Source organism: Strix uralensis, chromosome 9 (assembly GCF_047716275.1).
Source record: "Strix uralensis isolate ZFMK-TIS-50842 chromosome 9, bStrUra1, whole genome shotgun sequence".
NCBI lineage: Eukaryota > Metazoa > Chordata > Aves > Strigiformes > Strigidae > Strix > Strix uralensis.
The window spans coordinates 10,393,566-10,416,272 of NC_133980.1; the positions used below are offsets into that span (position 1 = coordinate 10,393,566).

General features: G+C 35.7%; 1 protein-coding gene across 15 annotated transcripts in view; it reads left to right on the forward strand.

Moving 5' to 3' along the window:
• The window catches only part of ATP11B (ATPase phospholipid transporting 11B (putative)), a 71,500-nt gene that overhangs the window by 33,135 nt on the left and 15,658 nt on the right, over positions 1-22,707 (forward strand). For 7 of the 15 annotated variants that reach the window (XR_012630122.1, XM_074878575.1, XM_074878576.1 and 4 more), the window contains exons 12-29: positions 1,095-1,292; positions 1,579-1,737; positions 2,005-2,177; positions 2,556-2,624; positions 3,635-3,708; positions 3,795-3,898; positions 4,044-4,225; positions 4,951-5,154; positions 5,428-5,581; positions 8,518-8,620; positions 10,255-10,400; positions 11,412-11,471; positions 11,771-11,898; positions 12,718-12,856; positions 14,860-14,883; positions 16,303-16,368; positions 16,664-16,767; positions 17,429-17,594. Coding sequence is in view for 12 of the 15 variants with exons in the window: in XM_074878575.1 (XP_074734676.1) it covers positions 1,095-1,292; positions 1,579-1,737; positions 2,005-2,177; positions 2,556-2,624; positions 3,635-3,708; positions 3,795-3,898; positions 4,044-4,225; positions 4,951-5,154; positions 5,428-5,581; positions 8,518-8,620; positions 10,255-10,400; positions 11,412-11,471; positions 11,771-11,898; positions 12,718-12,856; positions 14,860-14,883; positions 16,303-16,368; positions 16,664-16,767; positions 17,429-17,594 (2,253 nt within the window). In the remaining 3 variants the exon portion in view is untranslated. Of the gene's footprint in view, positions 1-1,094; positions 1,293-1,578; positions 1,738-2,004; positions 2,178-2,555; positions 2,625-3,634; positions 3,709-3,794; positions 3,899-4,043; positions 4,226-4,950; positions 5,155-5,427; positions 5,582-8,517; positions 8,621-10,254; positions 10,401-11,411; positions 11,472-11,770; positions 11,899-12,717; positions 12,857-14,859; positions 14,884-16,302; positions 16,369-16,663; positions 16,768-17,428; positions 17,595-21,499; positions 21,586-22,707 lie in introns of all 15 variants that reach the window. The other 8 variants (XR_012630123.1, XR_012630124.1, XM_074878579.1 and 5 more) reach the window with 2 other exon arrangements.

The window sequence follows — 22,707 nt, forward strand, 5'->3', positions numbered from 1 at the left end:
TCTCTTATGTGAATTACTGCTCTCAGTCTTCATCTATTTTTTCTGGTTTAGTTTGGAACGTGTTTTAAGGCACAGAACTTCCTGAGTTTTGTTAGACACCTTAGTTATTGGTACTGACTTTTAAGTAATTATAGCAACGCTCCCTAATTAGGAAGAACAGACATTGTTTAGCTTTGTAAACTGTTGACTGCTTTTGTACTCCCTTTCTTCAAAAGGTTCTCTTATACCAATATCTGGTAATGTTGAAAGAGATGTCCCAGTTTTTCTCATCTCTAATCTCCCTTGCTCAATAATCAGGTGTTGGTAAGAGTCTTCCCAAAGTACAATTTAGATAATGAGTTTGTTGTACAAAGGAAAAAGAGACTTCAAAGGGACTGTAATGTTGCATTTCAGAATTAGTTAAAATTGTCATACCTAATAAAGAGAAATTTCTATCCTATTACATAGCTGTTTACCTGAAATGTATGTGTTGAACAGTGATTTGAAGAGGCGTAAAAGAAGTCTGTGCCATTGAAATCCACACAGTCTCTTTCTTGTCATGTAGTCTGGATCACCCGTGTCACTTGGGAATGCCAGTAGACTGAAACCCTCTTGTCGCTCTGCTGTCCTAAACCAATACAGAATACTTGCAGATTCCTCTGACAACATGGAATACCAGTTGTTTGCCTTCACCATTTATGGTTCCTTAGAAAAGCCTGTGAATGGTGCTGGTTGATGGCATGGGGAACACGTTAGTTTTTCCAGACCCAACTCTTTCAAGAGACCTGTTTGAAAATAGAATCACCATGACAGTTAATTGGCAGCCCTCCTGACAGATTCAGTAGAAAGGACAAAAATTAATGAACTTGAGAATTGAAACATCCAGTCATAGCTTAAGGCAGTCTTTTTGCATCAGTCTGAAGGCGCATTACTGGGGCAACCCGGAAATACCCGCATTGTCACTTTGTGTGTTGCCTGTCTCATGCGTATGTGGGACTTGGTCTCCTCCGGCTCTGTCAATTTGGCATTTTTCATGCGTATTGAAACATAACTAAGTAACCATGTTTCACCTGTTCACTACAGTAATCTTTACATTTTCTCTTTTTCTCTTGTAGATTCTGAGATTTATTTCAGATTTTCTTGCTTTTCTGGTACTTTACAATTTTATAATACCTATTTCACTTTACGTGACTGTTGAGATGCAGAAATTTCTTGGATCTTTTTTTATTGGCTGGGATCTTGACCTCTATCACAAGGAAACAAACCAGAGAGCACAAGTAAATACTTCAGATCTCAATGAAGAATTGGGACAGGTAGAGTAAAAAATACATTGTTTCCTTTTTTTACATTCTATTTTTGACTTTTTTAATATTAAAATTCATTACTGCAGAGTTTTTATTGGTTGCACTTTGCTTTCTGATTAAATTAAAAATAAGGTATAAATATCTGATGGTAGAAACTAAAATTTTTATGTGATCAAAAAGAGGTGTACAGAGGAGAGTGTGAGTGGAGATTATTTTGGTTTTGGTGGTTTTTTTTTTTTTTTTCCTAACAAATACATGTAACTCCAAGTCTCTTTTTTGTTTTATTTTACAAAAGGTAGAGTATGTGTTTACAGACAAAACTGGTACATTAACTGAAAATGAGATGCAGTTTCGGGAGTGCTCCATTAATGGCGTAAAGTACCAAGAAGTCAATGGTAAATTAACTCCAGAGGGGTTTTCTGAAGATTCTCCAGATGGAATTAGGCACAGTTTGGTAAGACTTCCCCCTATTAGGCATCCTAGATAGAAAATGTTTTATTTCAGAGAAATGAACGTTAACTTTTTTTTTAAATTACAGTTTCTGAATAGTTTGAAGCTATTAAGTGTTACTGAACAAAGAAGATTTATTAAACGTGTTGAGATGATTATTTAACATGTAATACTTTTTAAAGATTTTAAAGTAAAAACATATTTGTATTAAGTATGTTCAAAACTTGGTTGATATGTAAATGTTACAAATAAAGTTTTTTCTTTCTTACAGATGAAAGAGGAAGAACTCTTCTTGAAAGCAGTTTGTCTTTGTCATACAGTGCAGATCAATGCAGATCAAACAGATGGTGCTGATGGTCCCTGGCATGCCAGTGGAGTAACATCCCCATTGGAGTATTATGCTTCTTCACCAGATGAGAAAGCTTTAGTTGAAGCTGCAAGCCGGTGAGCTGTGCTGCAAAAACTATCTAATGTAGAAATTGCCTACTAGGGCAGGCAATTCATGGTGAAAGCAACCTTAAAAATCGCTCAGACAGATTGTAAAGCCCAGGGCCTGTCACTGTCAGTTTACTATGAACATATAAAAATAAAATACACAAAAACCTCGACATTATTATAAAGTGATGATTTAAAATATTTATGGAAATCCTTGAGAAATTATAGTGGACAGAGTATGTTGCTATTAAAATATTGTAGAAAGTGGGCATTCTTCATTTTCTCTAGAAAGAGAGCAGAGCCTCTTGTCTCCTTCCCCCCCACCCCCCAATCAATAGGCATTATGTCTGAAGTGATGATTAGACATACATTTTCTTTTCCTTTTAGGGTTGGAGTAGTATTTACTGGAACTAGTGGGGACAGTATGGAAGTAAAAAGTCTCGGAAAACCAGAAAGGTATTTGGTTTTAGTCCTTGTTTCTTTTGAAGGACAGAACGGTAGTGATCTTCTCTTAATCCTCTCTGGTCATAAGAAAACCTTGCCTTTCCACAGCATGCTCTTTTTAATGCTTTTTCTTGATGTCTTCAAGAAAGCTTGCATCTTCCTTACCAATCGAAACTGAGATACAAGAATTTCGTGTCAGTCACTCTGTATACAGATATATATCTGTATAGAGATAATACCTATAGGTGTGTATTAATACAGTTTGTATCTTTGCCTGCTTCTCAAAGGTTGAGACTGTAGTAGAGTTGGAAAACTGGATTGCTTATTCAGCTCTTACAGGTTGTGCTTTCAGCTCTAGATGTTCCCAGAATCATTGTGCTTTCAGCTCTAGAAGTTCCCAGAATCAGTCTCATGTATGCATAATCTAATTACATATTTTAAACTTTTCCCAAAATGAGTAGAAATATTCTTGATAACTGTATATCTGCGGTATGTCATAACACCTTTTATCGATTTGATCTGTGTCAGTTGGCAGTACTTTAAACCTCAATGTCTAAAATGAATTTTCTAAACTAGTGGTAACATAACAAAAAATAGTCCAGTTATCAGGGAACTTACACTCTTTTTTGACTGTGTAGATTGTTTATAAGTGTTAGAAACAAAATGTAGTTTTCAAATTAACGCTTGAAGTAATGATAGAAGGATAAAGGAATAGGTAAGAGCTGATTGTAATCTCCATATGCAAAACTAATGTTCAGAAAGCTTCCTATCGGTAGAAGAACCTTTTATTCTTACAGGATGGAATTAAGTATATGTAAAGTGATGAAAAGCAATCAATTGCACAAACACCGGTAGGAGTGATTGTTGCTTAACAGTGGTAGCATTACTTTTAGAGTTTCTATATAAAAATGACACTTCGAGGAAAGCTCTGTGGGGTAAGAGTATGTTTATAAGTAATTTTCTTTGGAAATGTATTTCTAAAAATGTTTTTTTTCCCCTTTCTATTAAAACACGAAATACAGGTATAAATTGCTTCATGTTTTGGAGTTTGATTCAAATCGCAGACGAATGAGTGTCATTGTAGAGAGCCCCTCAGGTAAGTGATTAGAAGTTGCACAAGCTGCAGTTGAGAACTTCTTAAATCATATGTATTCTTAATTTCTGTTCTATTTTACTTTTTAGGGGAAAAGCTTTTATTCACAAAGGGAGCAGAATCTTCCGTTCTTCCACGTAGTAAGAGTGGAGAAATAGACAAAACAAGGATACATGTGGATGAATTTGCTTTGGTAAGCGTATATGCTTGCCCAGCTGATTGGAAGAAAATTCTTCCAGTACAAATTCTGTGACTTGAAGTGAGCAAATTGCAGGTGACACCTTCTTGTTAGATCAGAATCTTGTCTACTCTGAATGTAGTCTTTTATTTTCTCACAGAAAGGACTAAGAACTTTGTGCATAGCCTACAGAAGATTCACACCTGAGGAGTATCAAGAAATTGGCAAACGCCTTCATGAGGCCAGGACTGCCTTACAACAGCGGGAAGAAAGATTAGCAGATGTATTCAACTTCATAGAAAGGGATCTGGAATTACTTGGGGCTACAGGAGTAGAAGACAAGTATGCAATGGAGTTTCTGCTAACTACACTCAAAAACATAGCGAGTTTAGGATTTATAACTGAAATATGATGTGTGCCATGAAAAACTCTCCTGTCACAACCAGAAGTTCTGTGCCATTTTTGTTTAGTATGTTTACCACTCTTTGGATTGAGGAGCATTCAAAACACATGTTGTACCACATGATTTTGGCTTAATAGCGATGACATACAGTGTGCTTCATCAGGAGAGATTTAATGTATGTGAAATGGAATAATTGCAGTAAATATTGAGGGTAATGGCTAATTCCTTGGGAAAACTTCTATACATACCTACTTCACAAAGCATTCTGCTTGTGTAGTGTGTATTCTGTAAGTCAGAGGATGTATTGTACACTGGAGTGTACAGATGGAGCACTTAGAAGCTTTTCAAGCACCACACTAGATAGTCATTGTTGTGGACTGTTTTAAAGCTTCTGAAATGCAGCAACGATGCCTAATTTAAATTGATATGCTTATTACAAATTTTTGATGACTTAATAGGATTGAAGTTCAGTGTTTTGTTTCATCAAGGCCTTCGTTTTATTGGTGGTAACAGAATGTCGTGTGCCAGACTTAAAATTCTCTGAAAATACATGCAGTCTTAAATCATGATGATAGTGGGGTTACAAGAGTAACATGGAGTTACAGTGTGAGCTCTTTTTTTGTAAAGTGTTTGACCAGTTATTTAAGATTTTTCTTGTTTCTAGACTGCAGGAGAAAGTCCAAGAAACTATAGAAGCACTCAGGTTGGCTGGTATCAAAGTGTGGGTACTCACTGGAGATAAGCACGAAACGGCTGTTAGTGTCAGTCTGTCATGTGGACACTTTCATAGAACCATGAACATCCTTGAGCTTGTGCAACACAAGTCAGACAGTACATGTGCAGAACAACTGAGGCAGCTAGCCAAGAGGTAAAATACCTGAGATGTCATTATCTCAGTGATGATCTTAGCTTGGTTTTCTTTTATTTTCAAATTTTATGACCATCTCTTTGATGTATGTGCCAGACACATGAAGTTGCCTTTTTAAAAAATGTATTTATTAATATAGTAACAGACATGAAGAAGCAGTCTGTCTAACAGGCTAACTACTTTGTTTATTGTATGGGCAACCACATAGTTCATAGCAAAATTGAAATTTTTTCATCACACCAATACAAAGCCAACATTTTTGTCCCTGAATAGAATAAAGGAAGACCATGTTATCCAGCATGGACTGGTTGTGGATGGGACCAGCCTCTCTCTTGCACTCAGGGAACATGAAAAACTGTTCATGGAGGTTTGCAAAAACTGTTCTGCAGTGTTGTGCTGTCGCATGGCACCCCTTCAGAAAGCAAAGGTAAGTGAGAATGTAATCAGGATTCTCTTGTGTTTTTATCATGCTTTGAGGAGGCAAGGATTTCTGGAACTGTTCGCTTTGTTTGCCTGACCTTTTGTGTGACTTTTGAATCCTTGTTAAATTCAGTTGATCTGCAGTAGTTTGCTCAGAAGTTTCTACATGCGTTTGTGAAGATTTGCAAGTGGAGGGAGAAGTCAAGATACTGCCACCGAGCAAGAAAAAGGCTAATCTTTAAGCAGCCTCTTGATGAGCGTTCTGTAAGGCAGTAGCTATCCTGATCACCTGCATACCTTTGCATTGCCTGTTCCATCACTTCTCCAAACAAAAAAGCTAAATTGAAAATTCACGAAGCTGTAGGGAAACAATGTGCTTCTCTAAAGATTTAAAAAATACCTAAGTTTGCAGAGGAAGTAGAAGGGAATTGAAGCTGAGGCCCAGGGGTCTCCAGGGGAGGTTTGCCTCAGTGCTCTCTTTTAAGACCATTTTTCTTTCACATGTACTTAATTTGACTCACAGGTCAGATAAAATTCAGATTTTGTGATTATTTTTCTCTTTTTACTCTAGAAAGCTAAGCTCTGAAGTGCTATATATAATATTTATTCTTTCCTTTTGAAATTTTATCTCTTCATTTTATGCTTCTCTTTTTTTTTTTTTTTTACAAATATTTAATTGTATACCTCTTTTGGAGTATTTTTTGATTATACTTTCAGCTTATCTATATAGTTTAAAGGCTTCTTGCATCTATTTCCAGCAGTATTAAACCTCTGAAAGGACACTGCCCACTCTTATTTTTATACCTTGTCAAAAAGAAAAGGAAAAAAGACCTCTTTTTTGCCTTAAAGCACTAGGAAACCCTTATGTGAGGTACTAGATGTGCAAAAGAGGGCAGGCTGTTTTATTATAGCATGAGTGACCTGTTTCGACGTCATTCTTCCTGCTTCCAACATTTAGCCAGACTTCTAATGCCATCTTTAGAATGACTTCATTATAAAATTGTTCAGCCGTATATAAAAGTTGGTATAATATTAGTTTCAATAAAATGTTAAAAGGAAGTTGTTTGTAACTACTGTGAGAGAAACAATTTGTTGGATGTGTCCACTTTACTCTCTTTAAGGTGTAAATTCCCTATGTTATGTCCTTGTTCTTATTTTGTCATTTAACTTGATTTATAATGTGTTTTGTACTGCCAAATTTGGCAAATAGCAGACAATAATGCTTTTCTTAATTCTTACCCTGTTGAGCAGATAATCTCCATTATTTCCTGTGTTTTGTCATGAAGTACAGTAAAACCTAATTTTGATGGCAGTGACTTTTTAATTTTAAACGCTGAAGTGTATAAATCACCGAGACAAATGCCATACAACATGGGAGGGAAGGGTGGGGAAGGAAGTGTATGGCAGTTTAGTGTAGCCTTGCATTTGATTTTCTGCTGTAGGCATCCTTTTTGTGAATTTTATTCCAAGGTTAAGCTGGAACTCAGTTTAATATTTCCTGCATCTTTTCCCTTAATTTTAATGCTTGTTAATATATGGCTAATGGTCTTACTACTTATTTTTGTATATTTTATGGCTTGGAAACCTTTTAAAAGATCTTTCATGTTAGCCATTCAGAGCTGCTGCTGATTGCTGCTGTTAAAATTTGCCAGAGGATTTGTCTGGACCTTTTAGTGTAGATGTTTGTCTAAATTACCAACCACAGTCTTCGGTATCTCATGAGGACTGATCTGAGGGACATACTGCAGCCTTGCTACCTCTTTAAGGCTGCTTACTACGATCTAATGTGAAATGTACCTGAAATAATTACCCCTTAGGAATGGGGAACCTTTGAACTTGACTGTTAATACCTGCAATTCAGGAATGTATTCCCACAATCAGGTGGACTTCTCTGGACTGTGGATTTCATCACTGTTGTATGCCTTGTGTGAAGGGAGTTACCACTCCTATAAGTCAATGCACTGACACTGCCAACTGGAACTCAGTCACTGGAATACAGTTGTTTGTGTCTGCTTACCTCATGCAGTTGTTGCTCTGTTGATATTTCTGCTTTGGGTTTTCTGGAACTTCGGGGGAAAATGCAGTATTTTTTCATAGATAAATATGTTTTGTTTTTAGAAAGCCTTCTGGATCTGCATTTACACCTCTACCTCTGCAGCCCATTTACAACTGAATTAGTGAAGCTTCTAAGTTTAGTTAAGGCTCTATGAATTACTAAATCTCCTTAACCAAAAGCCTCATCTAACTCCTCTCTATTTAGAATATTGTTGGCACTTACCTTAAAGATCTGTTTAGTTTCTGCGAAGAACAGGATATCGCTGCTGGTCTTTTGAGTATTTTAGAGCCTTGTATGTAAACAATTTTTTTCCTCTTTTCAGTCATGTCTTCTTCTGTGACTTTCCCAGCTGAGAATACCCATTGGTGATAATGAAGTTGCTTTAAAAAGAAACTATTTTCCTCAGTAACAGCATGTATTGATCTTTGAGCTAATAACATCATTTTTTTCAGATTCTTCTTTTATACTGATTAGTTCCGTTAGTTGAAGGTGTGAAGAATCTGGGCGTATCTAGTAAGGGGCATTAAATCTGGATTACTTACTAAGTAAATTTTCAGTTCTAACTTTTACTTCACTATTCTGTCTGAGAAAGCACCGAATTTAGAGTTGTAGAAGACCATCTAAATAAGAACAACAAAAGAAGCTCAAGGCAGGCATAACATTTAAATAAGGCTTGTGCCCCAAAGCGAGCAGCTTTTCTAAAGGAGCAATGAATTTGCTCATGTGATAGGCCAAAGATGTTTTTTACCCAGGCATCCACATTCATAAAACATACTAATTATATTTACAGGTAGGTAACTAAGAAAGATACTTGGAAATTAGTGGCATGGTTTGTAAGTAGACTATCTCTCTAGTCTGAAAAATTTCTGCCCTTGTTTTTTTTCCAGGTAGTGCGACTGTTAAAAACATCTCCAGAGAAACCTATAACGTTAGCGATCGGTGATGGTGCTAATGATGTGAGCATGATACAAGAAGCACATGTTGGCATAGGTAACTTTCTTTTGTCAGAGGAAATAAAGACAAATAAAATGCAAATTTTAGTAGAGGATTTGGTCATGAACAGTGTTTATAAACAGCTAAGCTTCTAGTGGTTTTGCACCTGTGAATGACAGGGTGTTAATCTGAGTCATCTGTTGTAGCAGAATTTTAGTGAAATTTAACATTTAAGGCTGTCTGCTTTTAGAAGTCTCAGGTTTATTGTGTAGTCTACCAATAATCAGAGGTCCTGCTTAATGATGCCTTAAGAACAGCAAAGATTTTCTGTAAGTAGAATCTCAGCAGTACTCTGCTTCATATATTGGAAGTGGCTATCTCTAACTTCAGACATTGTCAGGTTCTGAGTTCCTGTGTAAACTTGACCTTTAAACCTTTCTTTGCACTAAACCGCCAGTGTTTGCACCATGTCTGTGTCACTGTAGAAATGCCATCTGTGTCTAGTTTGTCTTTGAGGAGAAGGCTTTCATTGTATCTCTTGAGAGACTGTTACTGATTTTCAGCTAAGCTTGGTATTTTTCTCTGTTTATATTGTTTTCTGTTATCTAGCCAGGACCTTCTTTAAACATTTTTTTCTTGCTGTGTTTTATAACTGAGTACAAAACAAAACATACGTATAACTGAATTGGTACCCATCACGTAATGGTTTTGTATTTCCTTTACTGACTTTGGATGGTGTTTATTAGAATAGTAAATGTTGAAGGTTCTTCTGTAAGGTATTGATACATCAACATATTCTGTCTGTCACACTTTGTGATTAAAAAGGTGTATGTAATGTTTATCACGTAAATCATGTGTCCATGATTTTTAAGACCATGGGAGTAGCCTGCTTGAGAAGGTTACAGGCCAATAGCAAATGAAGCTTTATTCTACAGCGAGTTTGTCAACTAACTGAAGCTTATTAAAAATAAAATTATCCAAGTTTTTATTGTAATTTGTAACATATTAGACATTACATGTACGCTGGTCAGAACTAGCAAGTCTTTGCCACTGAGGTTGACAGGACCATCAGACTATTTTTTTTCAAAAGCAACTAGCACTTTAAGTGTCTTGTTTTCAGGAATTCTGGGCCACTTTTCTTCTGTAAAAGAGCATTTTGTGTTCTGTGTGTATGCTTATCCTCATCTTAATAATATTTTTTAGAAATGATTTTGTGTTCAGCTGTGACAAACATTGTCAGCCCATCAGATTAAGTAAACTGATACTGTAAGAACTGCATTTCTTTAATTCTGCTGTTGAGTATAGGTTATATATTATTTCCAGAAAGTAGTGTAAGAAAAACCTCTCTGAAGTAAAGCACACTAAGTAAATTGATGATGGATTGATAATGATTTGCTTGATTTGGGAATCTTGGTTTTGTATGAGTGTTGTTATTCCTAGGTCTTGCCATAAAAATCTTAAGTATAGTTTACGGAAATAGTGGGGTTTTGTTTGGTTGGTTGGTTTTTAATTAAACCAGCATCAAATGAGCAGTTTCCCTTAGTTGTGTCAGGAATAATGCCTTCTTTTGGAAGTGCATTGAAGTGCAGGTAGGCAGAGCTGTAGCTTCAGGTGTGTGTTGTTTGGGTTTTTTTAACTTTAATTTTCATAACGTTTAATCTGTTTTCTGTTTTGTTTCCCAAATATTACAGGAATCATGGGCAAGGAAGGAAGACAAGCTGTAAGAAACAGTGACTATGCAATAGCACGGTTTAAATTCCTCTCCAAGTTGCTTTTTGTTCACGGGCACTTTTACTATATTAGAATAGCAACCCTTGTACAGTACTTTTTTTATAAGGTAAGTCTTCAAAGAGTGCTAGTGAAGTTCACAGAAAAATGTTTAACTTTCTCAGCAAGAATTCAGGTCTAAGACTTTTGTTGGGAACAGGTTAAATATCTGTTCAAACATGTTTTCTGGGCTTTTTTATATATTTTACAACCAAATGCAGTAGTTTTAACTATGTTGAGTACTTCCATCTAGAAACAGGTTTTAAATACTACAATAAGTTTGCCTAGGCTGACAGGCAGGCATGTTTGCTCTGTGAAAGCAGTATTAGTAGCTTGAAATTAAATGCATTCTTTAGTGAGATGTAAAAGTACAACCTATTTTGTTTATTGATTTAATATGAACCAAATCCATTCATCTTTCTTAAAAGGAAAAAAGAGCACAGGAAGTGGTTGAGGGAGGGAAGGGCCCACAGAAAGCGTGTTGGGGAGAGAGCGTGCTTTTTGCCAGCAGGCTGACCTTTAAAAAAATCCTTAACAGTCCCAGCCCTGACTGAGGAAATTCTGAGGTGAACACTGCAAGGGAAGTAAGCACCAGGGACTGAGTTTATCTGTGGATACCTCTCAGGGAGCTGTGGACATGGAGCAGCCACTTCTTAACTTCTATTGTCTGCTTTTTTTTAAAGGTACCAGCATAGTGTTAGGTTTTGGTTTCTGTTTTGTCTACTCCCATGCAAAAGCTCACATGAGCAGGGCACAGGCTTCTTGAATGAAATGTGGAAACTGTTGCAAAGAAATTTTTAGAAAGAAACTTCTCCTCCTTTAATACTACTTGTACTCCCATAATGAGATGTGTTTATCAAGCACATACAAATAAGTTTATATTTTTCAGGGTCGTTGTCCCAAAGGACAAACAAAACATGCTCTCAAGCAAAGCATATTATTTTACTTTGTCAAGTAAAATGCTGAAATGCTTTATGCTCTCCCTGTGTATTTTTACCAGCTTGTAAGAGTTAGCACTTTCTTTTAGGGTTGTGAGGCATATATTGAGGATTAACTCTTTCTTCCACTTTTCTTTTTTCAGAATGTGTGCTTTATTACACCACAATTTTTATATCAGTTCTTCTGTTTGTTTTCACAACAAGTAAGTATTGGATGCCTTACATCTTGATAAATGTGTATGAAACACTCAGGGTAAATAACTAAAAAAATGGGAAATAACTACACAGGAGCAGCACAGATTTTACACTTAAGAAATATTCAGCTTCACTTTCTGTATTTGATAGTTTGATGGTACTAGATGGTTATGTGAGTATAGCTTTTTCTAACTAGAAAATTCACGTAATCAATGATTTGTTGCTGCTATTAGTGTGCTAATAAACTTTAACATAAACAACCCTTTTTCTTTACAAGACTCAAAATAATTTTTGTTTCCGTTTTCAGACACTCTATGACAGTGTATACCTGACTTTGTACAATATTTGTTTCACTTCCTTGCCTGTCCTCATATACAGTCTTTTTGAACAGCATGTGCATCCGCATGTATTACAAAGTAAACCTGTGCTCTATCGGTATGTATATCTTACATATATTGTCACAGTAGCACATAATTTAGAACAACAGTGGCACCTGCAGAAGTGTGAACTTGCTATTATGCATTCCGACAGTGTTTTTATCTGTAGTTTATGCAATTTTTAGTAACTATCTTGATGAGGAAGAACTGCAGCCACATAGTTTCCATCCTAAATGAGTGAGTATTTTAAGAGAAGCGTCATTTTATGTCTGTCATGTTAAGACTGGAAGAGAATTGAGCTCTTGGTCAGCTTACATGATTGGCAGCCTTCTTCTCCATTACACACAAATGAAAAACTAGGACACTGTGATTAGGGGAATCACCACCAAAAAATGCTTTACTAAGAGGGGAAGTGATTTCCTGTAGAATTGGATGTCCTCCCAGTGGTAGCATGTTGCACTGCATACTGCTTTTTGGAGAAAAAAGTGTGTATTTTTGTAAAAAAAGAGATGTCTCTTAGATGTTTCTCTTTTCCTAAAGGTCTTTTAAGCGGAACAAGGGGCAAGTATCAGGAGATCTGATTTTTTTCTTCCTCTTGCAATTCTACTTCCAGGGACAAGAATTCTAGTTTGTGCTATTCTGAATTTGCTCTTTGCCATTGGTGATCCTTGTGTAAAGCAGAGGCAAATCACGAGAGCTCAGAGTTCTTTTTTTGCCCATGATTTATGTATCTTTTTCATATGTCAGCATTTGTTAAATGTATCTTGGTACAGCTGAAAGTTACATATATTCAAAGCAGTAGCAGTCATGCAATGTGAATAGCTGATGGATTATAGAAAGACAATCTGAAATCCAAAATTTGTTTTTATTTTTGCAGAGACATCAGTAAAAATGCCCATCTGGGATTTAAACCATTTCTTTACTGGACCATCTTGGGCTTCTTTCATGCATTTGTTTTTTTTTATGGCTCGTACCTTCTAATGGGAGAAGACACTTCTCTGCTGGGAAATGGCCAGGTACAGTATCGTAAGAATTATTCTACCACTGTATTTTTGGTGATATTTCTTGGGTTTTTTGGAAAAGTCCTCTTGTGTCAGAAAAATCTAAGCTATTTTTATGAACTACATAATTACCGAAAATACTTTGCCAATATTTGTTTGTGCTCTCAAGAGTAATATTTCTTAGCGTGGAAAACGTAAGACATGTTGTCAGAAAGTGTATGTCCATGAAGAACATATCTTTCAAGATTATAAATGTATTATGGTTGTCTTCAACTTTTTTTAATTTTGTATACTATTTTTGTCAAAATCATGTTATAATTTCAGTAAATGAGAATTTATATTCATTCATTCAAAACTGATTTTGAGTTGGACTTACTTGCAATGTCAAACAATGGCTTCTCTTTACCATCTCTTACAAAATTAGTCTTAAATCTGAAAGTTGCCAAAAGTCTTAAAGCTGCGCCTGAAAATGTATTATTTTAATTACTCAGGATTTTTAAAAATTAAGTGGTGCAAGCTGCTTTTAAATTATACTTTTCATTCAATGATCTTTTTAAGACAATAACTTAATGGAATAATCAAATACTAATTTGACACTTTCTATTTTAAAGATGTTAAAGTTCACAGGAAAAATCATACACAAAAAAACTCTAAAGCTTGGATGAAACCATTACAAGCCTGCTTCCTCATTTTCCCCAGTTCTGAGCTAGTTAACGTAACTTAGAACAATTAGATACTGATTTTTCTGTCATAAAACTCTTATGGGTAGCAATGCAAAAATACATTTGCTTCTCTCATCATGCCATTCTTACCACTGACATGAAGTGCTTGCTGATTCTTTTGTTGTGTTTGATAGAGTTGCAAGTTAGGGCACAAGGTACGAAAATACCATCATGCCATATTCACAGTGGTCACCTAGTGATAGGGAGTGGACATGAGCTCAGGAAGCTTAGCCAAAAAAAGGGTTTCCATATAATGATGTACAGACAATGGCCAGAATTGTCTTGAGTGACTAAAATCAGAGAGCATTTGAACTGGTGGTTAGCATCCCTGGAGAAAAAGGAGCAATAAAGGGGGAGTGGTGCAGCTGGCTGGAGTATCTATTTCATTGTGAGGTGTTTGGTAAGAATGTTAAAATAGTTGTATTTTAGACTAAAATGTCTCTTGCAACTGAGGTATGAGTGTGTCCTCTCTTGTAATTTGTTACAAGCTGTGTGACTTTGAAGTTCCTGTGAACTGGTAAAGGACCTTCAGTACTCTTCTAATGAAGTAATTTTACACTATGTATCAGTGTGTTTCTGTGCATCTGTCTTAGTTGTCAAGCACCTCACTTCAAAATTGATTAGTAAATGTCCACAAGGCAGGAACAGATTTTTTTTCATTGAATTTAGTAACAAATGTTAGTTTGGGGAACAGATTATATTCTGTTAAATCTAGACCAGTGTGTTAATGTAGACTTTATGGAGAAGGTTCTTTTAATGGTTTCTTGTATAAATGAACCTCAGGGGTTTTTAAATATACTTAGTGAATGAGTATATTGGAAATAAAGCTTTCAGATGCCCTTTGGCTTCTCATGTTTTCTGTGATGTGACTTAAAAAAAAAGTCTTAGATTTTATTTAGAGCTAGCATCTACCTCTCTGTACTAAAAGATGGTTGTTGAAACTGGTAGAACTGTGTGTTGCAGTAAAATATCTGTGGTGCATAAAGTGTGTTGCAAATTTAACGTCTGCCTGAAAAAGCCAAAGTTAAGGGCAAGAGAAGCTAATGTACTTCTGAAGGGATTTCTTGTAAGAAGTCCTCAAGAAGTGATCCCTTCGTGTGAATGTGTGATACAGGGTAGTGTTAGTGCAAAGCCTCACATATTCATTCCAAGTTCTCAGTTTGGAGCAAAGCAGAATAGAAGAGATGGTAAATAATTTGTTAATGCTGGTGATACATTACCTCAACACATTGTGCAACAACTTGATCTTTTAGTTCTTTTTTTCTCCCCCCTTTTTCATGCTGTGCATGTCGTCAGATATTGAAACCTAACAGGCAAATGGTAAGAGTTTAGAATAGGAGAAGATACAAGATATTGTATCTGTTACTTCACAGGATTAAAGGATGCAGCATCCACAGTGTAAATGTGTTCAAAAATAAAATGGTGGCAAGAACCTGTTCGTGTTTTGCATTCTAACTCTGTGACCATTGAGAGCAGTGTTAGCAAAGACACTTTCTTTCACAGGTCACTCAGGAGCAGTAGTCTAATTTTACCTTAAGGTTATTATTGCAGCAGTTAACAGCAAGCATGTTGCTTGTTAAACATTACTGTAAGTATGAAAAGTAAATAGAAGGCTTCAGAAGGCGCATTAACAAAGATCTTTAAATTTATCAGTAAATCTAGACTTATGGCTGGCTCAACTGAGAAAAGCAGTTGTGAGATCTATCATTAGGCTGTTGGGATTTATTTTGTCAGAGCTCTGTAACAAGGAATACAACTGTGTGAATCCCAGTTCTGTGCCTCTGTGCTGTACTAACAAATCAACTCTAGGATGACTTTGCCTGTCTGCATGTGGTACCTTTCTCCTTGCTTGCTTAGTTTGCTACCAGTAAATACGGAGTTTAGGGTCTGGTCGTTGTTCAGTATGTCAGTGGCAAAAATAGCTATGAAACAGCAACGTCTTCAGTTTCAGCACTCAGACTGCTTACAAGAGCAGAGCAGTTGGACCTGTTGTGGAATTGCAGCGTGTGTCTGAGTAGCATGTGTGTTAGATTACAAACTCACCATCCCTGCTTGGTTGTCAGAGCTGAGATTTTATTGTTGTACAACTTGTTCAGAGTTTTGATAATTTAATTTACACGGGCAAGAGAATCCAAAAGTGGCAGATACAGCGTTCTAGAGTTGAAGTCTAATTCTGTGTTTATTAGCCTTGAAACAAAGTGTCTTTTCCTTAGAATTTTCTTTGAAAAATACAATGGCACCATTATTTTTGAATTATGAAACTGTGCTTGGGGTAAAAAGTGAACTTTCAGGTGATGCTGCACGTTGAAAATAATCTGGAAATGTTTAAACTCAAAGTGTTTTGCACTTACGTTAAAGTGAATACCTTCCACCCAATATTTGCTTTCTACTGGATGCTTATATTTAATTGATCAAATTGATATCTTCATTTTCCTATCATTTCATGTTACTGTTTTGGTCTTCCTTCATATTTCCTGTAGCCTTTGTGGTGATTTGTTTTGAACTAAGAAGAAAGATGACTTGTGGGTTGTTAATTTTGCTCCTATCATAATCTGTATTTTTTTCTAGTAGTCTGTGTTGTATCCTTGCTTTTTCATGATGATGAGTGGTCACAAGCTTATGTCCACAGACTTGTTTCATTAGTGTAGCTGATTTGAGAAGAATCTTAAGTTACTGTGAATACTTCTGACTGATTTTTTTTTTTTTGCTTCCATGATTTTTGCCTTGCCGTTTTCTTAGATGTTTGGAAACTGGACATTTGGTACTTTGGTCTTCACCGTTATGGTTATAACTGTTACGATGAAGGTATGAGATTATACTAATTACTCTCTGTGTTTGGACATATAGGCAAATATGTAATAGAGCAATAATTTAAAATTGATTCAAAAGTTATACGGAAGTAATTGATTCTTGAGGATTCCAGATAAGTGATTTTTATGTTTGGTTTCAGTGGTGGTTAAAATTTTTCTTTGTAGGTTTTGCATGCTATAACAATATTTAGTGTTTGAGCTGAAAGTTCATAAGTATGTTCAGACTGATATTTATAATTTTCTGTGAAGTGGGGGGAAAAGGAAGTTCATTTAAGTTATCTTTGTTTCAGATGGCACTAGAAACTCACTTCTGGACATGGATAAACCATTTTGTTACTTGGGGATCCATTGTATTTTATTTCATATTCTCCTTGTTTTATGGGGGAATTATCTGGTGAGTGATTCTTTTTGATTCTTTTTTTTTTTTTTTTCCCCCCTCTCCTTTCTACAGCACATATGATAGATGAAGCTATGAAAAAATAGTGAAGTGTTATGTTCTACCATCTTGCTCTGAATTTTGTGACAGGTGTCAGAAAACAAATTTTTAAACCTAGAGTAGCCACTTGCTTTTAGTGATTCTTCTAGAAATTTGAGCAATGCTGCTAAGCTGTCCTGTGCTCAAGGACAGGCATTAATTGTGTCTGGCAGCCTGTGACCCTAAAGGAATTTTTGTCTTTTGAAAAGTAGATAGGTTCCCAAGGGTGCTATGTAATAGGTAAATGTTTGTAACAAATTAAGATGCTGGGGTTTCCATCAGTGAAGTGATGTATTTTTGCTTGTATTTTGGGATCTTGGAGGGATAGGATGGTGATTACTTTCCTGCAACACAATCAGAACGTTTCCCTACAATGTTCGGTACCCTTCTCCCCCAGAGTTGCTTTGCAGGTCAGGTCCAACAGATTGCTAGACTTCTTCATGGACACCATGCAGTTGTAACTCTGCATCCTGAGAGACTTACTACTTGATGTAAAATAAGATACACTTGATCCTTCCTGTGCTGTACTTTTGTTTCTAGAAATTCCTTTTAGTAATTGCCACTTCTTTTAACTTTTCAGGCCATTTTTACATACCCAGGACATGTACTTTGTATTTGTTCAGCTGTTGTCAAGTGGTTCTGCTTGGTTTGCCATAATCCTCATAGTAGTTGCTTGTTTGTTTATTGATGTTGTGAAGAAAGTGCTGTACAGACATCTACAACCAACAAGTACCGAAAAAGCTCAGGTAATGTTATGCTTTTGTATCCAACTTGATCAATAGTTAAAAGAACATGCTTATTAAAATCTGTCTTGTAAACTAATTACTTTCCTGTGATACTTAATTATCTCCTTATATAGCTGTCATGTTTAACATATAAAAGTGTTCTCATTTCAAAAGACAATTGTTAATTTAAAATTACAAAAACGAGGACACCATTTTACAAGGAAATAACATTTATATTTAAGTAATTAACAATAGTACAATTATTTATAAAGGGGTCAGTGTTTTGCATCTCAGCTTGGAACTGTATGAGAGGATTATACTATACATTTTTGTAGTGCTTTAAAGATGGTAGCTTATTCTCATTTTTGTCTAGGTATTAGAAGCTCTCTCTTCAACTCTAATTGGCACTGAATAGTTCTTAAAATGTGATGAAAACAGTAATTAAAAAAATTACTTTAGTAGGACTTGTTTTAATTACTATTTCTTAAATCTTGATCATATCATATGCCATGTATTTGATTATGTCATTAAAGATAATTACCTGTGTGGCATTTTCATAAATTCATAGAAGTCTAAAGATATGCTGTGATAATAGAATCTCCCTTTTGCCTGACACAGGCTACAAAAACTCCTTGAAATTGTTCTGTTGAAATTAGTCTGTCTTTTAAGTAAATATCTCATCTATGTTTGAGTGTGTTCTTTTTAGTGACAGTTATGGAGAAGTCATCCTCACCCATTGTTCTAATAGTTACCGTCTCTGGTTTCAGTTTGCAGCATTTTATGTTTCTATACTTCTGCTAAACTGAAAAGCCTTCTATTAACAGTTCTTTGTTTTATTCATGGTTAGGTTTGTGATCAAGTTGAATTTTCTCACTGATAAATAGATTGGACTTGCATCTTTTGTCAAAAAGGTTATTTTCCAGTCTTTGGATCATTCTTGTGTTTCTCCTGTAATCTTCACCTTTCCTCAACCCCATCGTGAATTTTGGATTTCCCCCGTGGGCACAGTATTCCAGCACAGCATACATCAGTGCCAAGTATGGAAATCATGAATCCCCCAGCTGTATTCAGTTTACAAAATAACATACATCAGTAACCTGTTATCTTCTGCATCATTTTCTCATTGGCAAGGGATTATGTTGGTTTCTTCCAGGTCATTGATGTCAAATAGCATAGGGCCAAAAAAAAGTGAAAGTGAATGAAGAATCCAGTTGACAAAGATATCCCATATACAGTTATGTTCTGATACCTGTTATCAGTTTTTAGTCCATTTGTGTGCCATATTAATGTTGTGGCATCCTAGTTGCTTAATGCAAATTGCACTGAGCTATGTGCCATACAGCATTCTTAACTGCATTACATAAATAGTTACCTTTAGCATCTAACCTTGTAATTATTTTGATGTAAGTGCATGTTGACGTACTTAAATTATATTACCCTTCTAATTTGTGTGTTAAAAAAAGTCCATGTGAGACATTCTCTTAATTTCCCTAGGATCAACATCATGCTGACAAACCTATTGCTAGCCCAAATATCCTATTAGTCCCCTTTCAAAACTGGAATATCAGCTGCTTTTTCCAGTCTCGGAATTTAGTAGCTAAAAGCCAAGGTAAATAACCACTAGCTTTCAAAAACTGTTCAGCTAGACCTGATAAGACTCTTGATTGCATGTTATTGGACTTTTTGGATTAAAGAGTCTTGATTTAGGAAAAATTCTATAGGTAATGATACTTACTGTTCTTTTTTCCTTCAAAAACTAGTGGCAATATTTATTGAACAGTTCCCTTTCCTTCCTTCACATCAGCTGGTTTTGTCTGGCAGTCTATTGGTATGGTTGTTGAGGTTTCTCATGTTCCTGAAGTGCTTTAATTAAGAAACAAAAAGTCCGCATCATTAGTCCCTAGCTTTATCCATATACTTCTTGTTGCATTCTCTTTCTTTCTGGATCAGTTCTCAAGAATTTCTGGGTTCAGTTTGCTTCCATTACAGTTGTGTCATCAAGGTCACAGTCGGACTTCTTATTTTGAAGAAGGAATCTTGATGAATGTCTAACACCTTTCCTATAGCTTGATTCATAGCCATGGGAATTTTGCTTTGTGCATCTCTATTAGTCTTTTTTTTTTTTTCCTCCTTATTCCCATTGTGCTTTGCCATTTGACAGTGTCAGCATTAGGGTCTATGTTTACCAGAATACTGTCTTTTTTGAAAACACTTAATTCCTGATATTGCAAAGTCAAGGTATGTAAAATCTGATTTGACGAGAAATGCTTCAGCCATCATTCAGTGATTTCTCTGTGTGTGTCTGATAGTGAAATCATAGTTAAAAATGTATTTGCGAAAAGGCACCTGTTTGTTCCTTTCTTGAGGTTTAATCTCTTGAGATTTTCCCTCTCTTACTTTTAATGGGACAGTCAGCCCCACTGAATTTCATCGGCTGTCCTTGTGAAGAAGTAGTTGTAAGTGAAGATGAACAGATGACCACCTTAGCACATCTATTGTCAAGAAGTGACAGAATGCTTCTTTCATTATTATACCTCATTAGATTTGTTTAAAATTTCTCGTAAATCTTTTTCTTTCTGTTTCAAAGCAGAGGAAAGGACTCTGACTTTCAGATAGAATGAATTTGGAGAATGTCTTTATCCTAAACGCTAAGGAATTTTCTGTAGAAGTCATCGAAAGAGTGAATATGGAACTTCGTATATTGCCCTTCTAAATGTGTTTCTCGTAGTGTAGGTGCACCCTCTCCATAACTGAATATTTTTAATTATTAATTTTTAATTGTAGGACTGAATTAGTATATTTGCATATTGGGGGAAATAGTAACTGTAAACTAAACTTAAATTCTTATCTGGACAAGATAAATTGCTACATGAACTAGTCACTGATTTCTAAATCTCAGCTATTTAAATGTATTTGTTTCTGTCTGCTATCATTTAAATTCTAAAATATTATCAGAAACAGTGAGCAAAACACAGGTTTCTTAACTGAAAATGCTTGCCCCTATTGTTTTAATTTTTCAGAAACTAAGAAAACAATAGTTGTGCAAGTTACCCAACTTGGTGCTCTAGAATTCACTGTATCTGTAGGCATCTGTCTTACTCTACTTAGTATATAAGGAACTTGATTTCATATCTTTTATTTAGTATAAGGTCATAGCATCAACAGTCTTTCTCTCAGTTAGATGTTACATGTAGCTAAGTTATTCATGAGAGCGCAAAGAAATTTAACTGGTATGAGAGAGAAGCACTTGAGAAATTCTGCTAAAGACAAACTTTTAAACGTAAATGTTGTTCTGTCACAACAACTTAAAAAAATATCTGTGCCATTTTGGGAAGCCAGTATGTTAAAAATTTGACAGGCAAGCATGAGTTGACTTTTACAGAGGGATGAATTTGGTTAACTTTACCTTCCTTAATGCAGTTAAGGTGCCCCTGTGTAAATTTATTTTTTTCCCCTGTGTTCCAAGTTTTTTTTTGCTGGCCTTAAAGAACATCCATCTTACCATAGGTCTGTTGCCCTGAAGTAGCTTCTGGGTAATTTGTGACTATAGGTCTGTTACAGACTCGTATAGGAGGAAGTGGACAGCAAGGTAAATCTGAGTGAAAATATAAATCTTCGGGTAAATATAAATCACAGCTCTGTTGAATGGAGAAGGTAATACTGTATAAAGATGTCTGGTAAAGTATAGATGTAAAAGTGTATAGGCCTTTTTTCTCAGTATGAAAGCTAAGGTACTCTTACGAATGGTCCTACCAAACAATGACTGTGATGATCCCAGGAGCTGTCCTCAAGGTACCAGGCTTGTGTTCTGTATATGATGTGTATTCCACTTAAATAACAATGTCTTGTCCTGTGTCTTTCTCTTAGAAAATTACTGCTGCTACTTACTGACATGTATGTTCCATCCCTTCTCTGTCCAATTGTAGATGTACTCCAACAGAGTTGCTTTAAGTGACGAGTTCATCGCACTGCAGCCATTGTCCAGGGCAAGGAATCAGCTGAGCAAAATTAGGTAGAGTAGGAGGGACAGTTCCTCATCAACTCTTATGCATGCTGAAGGTGAACTAACCAGTGCTGAGAGAGATGGGAAAAGGCATGAATATTAGTGGGTTGAGAGGGCGATACCTGTAGTGCAGATAAATTCAGTTTGGTTATTTCTTGGCTTTGCTCTGTGTTTTTGAGCCAAATGCTTCTCCTAAGTAGCATGTGTTGGACGTGCTTTTTTTAGGAAAAAACATCCCTAGCATGATGCTCAATTTTCAGAATACAGACCTAGTTCTTCTTGCATCCATTTTTAAATAATCACAGTTCCTAGCATGGTTATAATGCTTTTAATTTCTTTATGATGAAAATTAACAGTGCTTTTTGCATGTTGAATAATTACAGCTTCATAAGGCCGTGACAGGAAGGTCCATGTATTTCAGGCAGCAATTTCTTGTGAGTTGTTTGCCCGTTTAATTTGCTTTCAGTTGTGTTTTGAAAGAGCAGAAAATGTTTTAAGTTTGGGTGCGTACATACACTTGTGCAGCTAAGGCTTTTTTGTATTTGTTTTGTGCATCTATAAAGTGAGTGTTGTTTGTTTTCAATGTATATAGATACATATTCCTAAAGGCATTTGGCTACAAAGTCCTAGAAAATTGTTCAAAAAAGATCAAAGCATACATGTGTCTACGTAGGTTTCTGAAACCCTTCAAATGCACCGAGTTCGGTACATTAAAAGCTATCAAATGCTGATTCTATTTTAAGACTAAAACATTCATGTATATCAATAATGTCTCAACATGTTTGATGTTTTATCCCACCCTTATCTACTTCGATATTTTATAGCAAGAATTAATACAAAAAACTGGTTCCTTTTAAAATATATTTTTAAAGGTGACTGTGTTGTTTAAAAATGTGTAGATAGGTGCTAGGAGAATCAACCAACCTGCATTTGTGGGACTTAATTGCTGTTTGGTTAACTGAGGTAAAGTAAGAAACAGAAAGCTGACCTTGTAAACAATTAGAGAATTTTTAGTGGTGAATTGAAACAGATGATAAAAGTCCTTTGGTGGGGTGTGGGAAGAAAAGCTTTGTATTTCCTCAGTGTGCTACACCTTTGCAAGGCAAAATTTGAAATGACTGTTGTGTTTAG